General features: G+C 51.7%; 1 protein-coding gene across 9 annotated transcripts in view; it reads left to right on the top strand.

Annotated features, from left to right (window-relative positions):
- mecom (MDS1 and EVI1 complex locus) overlaps positions 1 to 5,000 on the top strand; it is a 156,091-nt gene that overhangs the window by 136,184 nt on the left and 14,907 nt on the right. For 6 of the 9 annotated variants that reach the window (XM_076282212.1, XM_076282216.1, XM_076282214.1 and 3 more), the window contains 3 exons: positions 1 to 1,287; positions 1,762 to 1,852; positions 4,344 to 4,370. The exon at positions 1 to 1,287 is cut by the window's left edge and continues 196 nt beyond it. In XM_076282212.1, coding sequence (XP_076138327.1) covers positions 1 to 1,287; positions 1,762 to 1,852; positions 4,344 to 4,370 — 1,405 coding nt within the window. The remainder of the gene's footprint in view (positions 1,288 to 1,761; positions 1,853 to 4,343; positions 4,371 to 5,000) is intronic. The other 3 variants (XM_076282220.1, XM_076282218.1, XM_076282213.1) reach the window with 1 other exon arrangement.

The raw sequence follows: 5,000 nt of genomic DNA, 5'->3' as shown, positions 1-5,000 counted from the left end.
CGCGGCCCTGCCCCTGGGTGGACACCCGGGCTCCGACAAGCCCCAGTTGGCCGCGCTGGGTCACGCCGCCGGCGCCGGATTGGCCGATTACTTCGGCGGTCGGCACCACCACCACCACCCGGGCGCGGGGCTGACGTTCCCGGCGGCGCCGTCGTTCCCGTTCGGGTTCCCGGGGCTGTTCACGTCCGGGCTGTACCCGCCGCACCCCAGCAGCGGCGCTCCGCACCACCAGCCCCTGCCGCACCGACCGCCGGGCCTGGTCAGCCCCCCAGCGTCGGCCTCCTCGCCCGGGAAAGAACGCCCCCTGCTGTCCCCGACCGCGTCGGCGCTGCAGCAACAGCAGCAGCTGCGCTCGCAAGGCGGCGACTCGGGCACCAAGCGCAAGGACGAGGGCCGCGCCGGAGAGGACGGGTCAGCGGGACACCGCGAGAGGGGCTCGTCCTCCTCCTCCTCGTCCAATCAGAGGCGCGCCAACGGCAAGGGCAGTGACCAATCAGAGACGAGCGACGACGTGGACGACGTGAGCACGCCCAGCGGCAGCGAGCTGGAGACGAGCTCGGAGGCGTCGGAGCCGGACAGTGAGGGCGAAGGCGAGCGGGACGGAGACGTCGGACGCAGCATCAGGAGGAGCAAGGCAGCGGCCGGGAGGACTCCGGCCAATGGCGCGGCAGGGTTGGCCGGACTGTTGCCGCCGGCGCTGGACGAGCGGTCGGCCGTTTCCGGGGCGGTCAGCGACTCCATCAAGGCCATCGCGTCCATCGCCGAGAAGTACTTCGGCTCGGCCGGACTGGCGGGGCTCGGAGGTGGTGCCGCGGCAGCGGCCGCCGTTGCCGCTAGCGACAGGAAGCTGGGCGGGTCAGGGGGCGGCTCGCTGGGCTACCCCTCCGTCTTCCCGCTCTCACTGTTCCCGGCGTTCTCTGCCGCCGCGTCCGTGTGCCCACCGTTCGGCGCCGAGCGCGAGGCTCAGGCCATCCCGGGCCTGACCCCGACCACGGAGTCGCCCTTTGACCTCAGCACGGCCAGGCGCAAAGAGGAGCGGCCCGCCAACTCCGAGGCCACCCACTCTAGGCCTGAGACACGCCCACAGCCAGCTGCCGCGGCCAATCCGGACCAGCCACTGGACCTGAGCCTGGGCGGCCGCAGTCGCACACGGCCCAAGGGCGAGGAGCCGAAGAGGAGCGGTCATATGTACGGAGGAGAGGAGCGGTCAGAGATGGCCGCGCCCAAAGCAGACTCATCCCTCCAGCACGCCAGACCCACCCCTTTCTTCATGGACCCCATTTACAGGTACTGTCGGCTCTTAGTCCTGAATCATGAGCTGACCTCTCCTGAAGCCTGACCTGAGGTCTGACCGTAGTTAATGTTTACTATGCAGTGATAATGCTACTAATTAGTATATTAATTTTCATAGGCAGTAATAAGATTATTAAGATGCATTCAGAATTGTATGCATATAAATATCCATAAATAGGTGTTTGTGTCTGCATGATTGTGTGCTTGTAAGGGTGTATGCATGCATGTGTGTGTTGTTGTGTGTGTGTGTGTGTGTGTGTGTATGTGTGTGTGTGTGTGTGTGTGTATGTGTGTGTGTGTGTGTGTGTGTGTGTGTGTGTGTGTGTGTGTGTGTGTGTGTGTGTGTGTTTGTGTGTGTGTGTGTGTGTGTGTGTGTGTGTGTGTGTGTGTGTGTGTGTGTATGTGTGTGTTTCTCTGAGCCCTCGTGCTGAGAGTACGTGTAAGAACTGATAGAGGTTTGCACTTTAGCAGGGTTGAGAAGAGGAAGGTGAACGATCCGTTTGAGACGCTGAAGGACAAGTATATGCGCCCGGCCCCAGGATTCCTGTTTCACCCCCAGGTGAGCCCGGCCCTCCTCACCTCACCACTCATCACCCCAACCCCTCACACACACACACACACACACACACACACACACACACTCCTGCCGCACCCTCTCTAGTCCCATTCCTCACACACAACCCCCTTCCTGGATCCCTTCCCTTATTCCCAACACAGTCCTACACAATTCCCCATCACACTCCCTGTCCTCCGGCAGTATTCCGAAATACAAATTCCCATTTTTATTTTTATTTTTTTCCCAGAGAAATTCCCTCAGGCGCCCTGCCTGCGTTAACTCCCTTTGGGTTGACCTCAGCTTTCCTGTCCCGACCCTGCCAAAGCCTAGCGGCTGAAATCATTTAGTGGAAGTCAAAATGTCGAAATGTCAAAGGATCACAGATACTATGTCAGAATACAGAGGGTGTGAATCTATGAGCTGAATAAACACTGATGCACTGGTGGAAATTAGCATAAAGGGGCCGTGAGATTATAGGATCCTTTGGGTTATGAAGTGAACTCTAGGTAGTCCTGAAACTAATCTTAAAAAGTGTAGGTATCATAAGTGTAGGGCAGTCGTAGCCTACTGGTTAGCACTTCGGACCTGTAACCGGAGGGTTGCCGGTTCGAACCCCGACCAGTAGGAACAGCTGAAGTGCACTTGAGCAAGGCACCTAACCCCTCACTGCTCCCCGAGCGCCGCTGTTGATGCAGGCAGCTCACTGCACCGGGATTAGTGTGTGCTTCACCTCACTGTGTGTGTGCTGTGTGTGTTTCACTAATTCACGGATTGGGATAAATGCAGAGACCAAATTTCCCTCACGGGATCAAAAGAGTATATATAAGTGTAGGCGCAATAATTAACTTAAAGTGACTGTCTGAATGGTGGCAGAATTATTATATAGGTGTTCATGAGAAACACTGTCAATTCCCAATTTTACATTAAAAAAAAATAATTCATCATATTTTTAATCCTCACTCTTGATTATGAAGTTCAAAGGGTATGCTACTAATTTTAAAACAATTGTTGTGCTTCTTTGTCTTCACAAACAATTGCAAAGCTGATACAGGTGAAAATAATAGAGCATACCTTTTCTATTAGCCATTGTTTGGATTTGGCTCATTGAATACATATGGATGATCTTTCTGTGTGGAGATGCCTGGGAGTAACCTGAGGCTGGATCCCCACAGACAGGCCCCTGAGAGGCGGCGCACTGGAGGGTCCCTCTCACTCAGGGTCAGAGTCAGGGTTAGATGGGCAGGGATCAGGGCCCTCCACAGGTTATAACCCACAGACTCACACACAGGATTATCATGCACACGTTAGACACAGGCGTAACACACACACATGGACAAACACACACTCACACACATGCACACACACACACACACACACACACACACACACACACACACACACACACACACATGCACACATACTTCCGTACAAACACACACACACACACACACACACACACACACACACACACACACATACACACACACACACTATATAGGCTTTCAGACATACATACATTTATACATACATTCATATATATATATGATGAGCTGTGAGTTTTTGGGAAACTTGGAAGTTTTCAGAGAGAAACATGAAAACCATAGGCAGATGTCTTTTACCAGAATATCATATCATCACATTAGGAAACACACACACACACACACACACACACACACACACACATATACATGTGTGAGCATATACACACACAGCGATATATAAGTACTGTACCTACATGCTTACCTTATATGTAGATGTTGAGCAGGACAGGATTATGTAAGCCTTTGTGTGATGACAGTTTGTATTCTCATGTATGTTTTGTTTGGGATGTATAATTTAATCCAGATGAAAATGTGTGTGTGTGTGTGTCTGTCTGTGTGTGTGTGGTGTGTTTCCTAATTAAGATATGTAAAATATGATATGCTGGTAAAAGACATCTGCCTATGGTTTTCATGTTTTGTTCTGAAAAAGTCCAAGTTTCCCAGAAACGCACAGCTCATCAGAGCCTTTTTTACTGGACCTCTCAGGCCGACGTTTTACTAGTTGCTCTGCTGCTTTGATTTATGAGGCCTTGTGTCGTGTGTGTGTGTGTGTGTGTGTGTGTGTGTGTGTGTGTGTGTGTGTGTGTGTGTGTGTGTGTGTGCATGTGTATCTCAGTGCGATGGTAACCACATGTTCCCCACGACACTAACAAGGTGTCCTTTCAGCAGATGATCTCTGCCATCTTTATTACCATCAGCTCAAATCACTAACAGCCTCTCACAGTAGCACTATTGACCAGATGCACCATGGGAACAGTAGTTTTTTATATATAGAAAGGAAAGACTTTTAGAGATAACATGATGAGTAGTGGAGCAATTTGTCTGAACCAGACAGAGGATACTGGTGGTGAATCATTTACTGGAACGCCATCGGTACAACAGCCAATCAGAGGTACTTCATGATGTCCTGCTTCCTGTCTTTGATTGGTCTTTTCCTTTTGTGTCCCCTTTAGTTCCGCATGCCGGACCAGAGAACATGGGTAAGTTCCTCTGACTCCTAACCTTGCTCTTTCTATGTGTGTGTGTGTGTGTGTGTGTGTGTGTGTGTGTGTGTGTGTGTGTGTGTGTGTGTGTGTGTGTGTGTGTCTGTGTGTGCATGCATGGATGTGTCTGAGTATGTGTCTGAGTATGTGGGTATGTGCATGTGTGTGTGTGTGTGTGTGTGTGTGTGTGTGTGTGTGTGGGTGCGTGCGTGCACACGCACACATTGATATGTGTCTGTGTGCATGTGCATGAATAGCTAATCAGACGTTTACAACTTCCACTTATAAAATACTGACCAATCACCTTTGCTCACAAACCAAATGTCACCCCATTCAGACCAAGACTGACTTAGTGTGTGTGTGTGTGTGTCTAGGTCTAATTCCAATCACACCACACACTTAGCCATTTGTGTAGCGATTCCCACGTCCAGTCACACACTAGTCTGGCTGATGCAGGGTCCTGTTCGCTCTGAACTCTCACGGCCAGTCACTCATCGCCCTCACGGTCACGATACACACACTTGCTCACACACACTTACATGCACACGGTCACGATACACACACTTGCTCACACACACTTACATGCACACGGTCACGATACACACACTTGCTCACACACACTCACAT

Source organism: Alosa pseudoharengus, unplaced genomic scaffold (genome assembly GCF_046254945.1).
Source record: "Alosa pseudoharengus isolate Yale_2024_CS ecotype anadromous, Long Island Sound unplaced genomic scaffold, YU_APseudo_1.1 YU_APseudo_1.1_scf_13, whole genome shotgun sequence".
Classification (NCBI taxonomy): Eukaryota; Metazoa; Chordata; class Actinopteri; order Clupeiformes; family Clupeidae; genus Alosa; species Alosa pseudoharengus.
The sequence above is the reverse complement of the archived record's forward strand: the minus strand, read 5'-3'. Positions and strand labels throughout refer to the sequence as shown.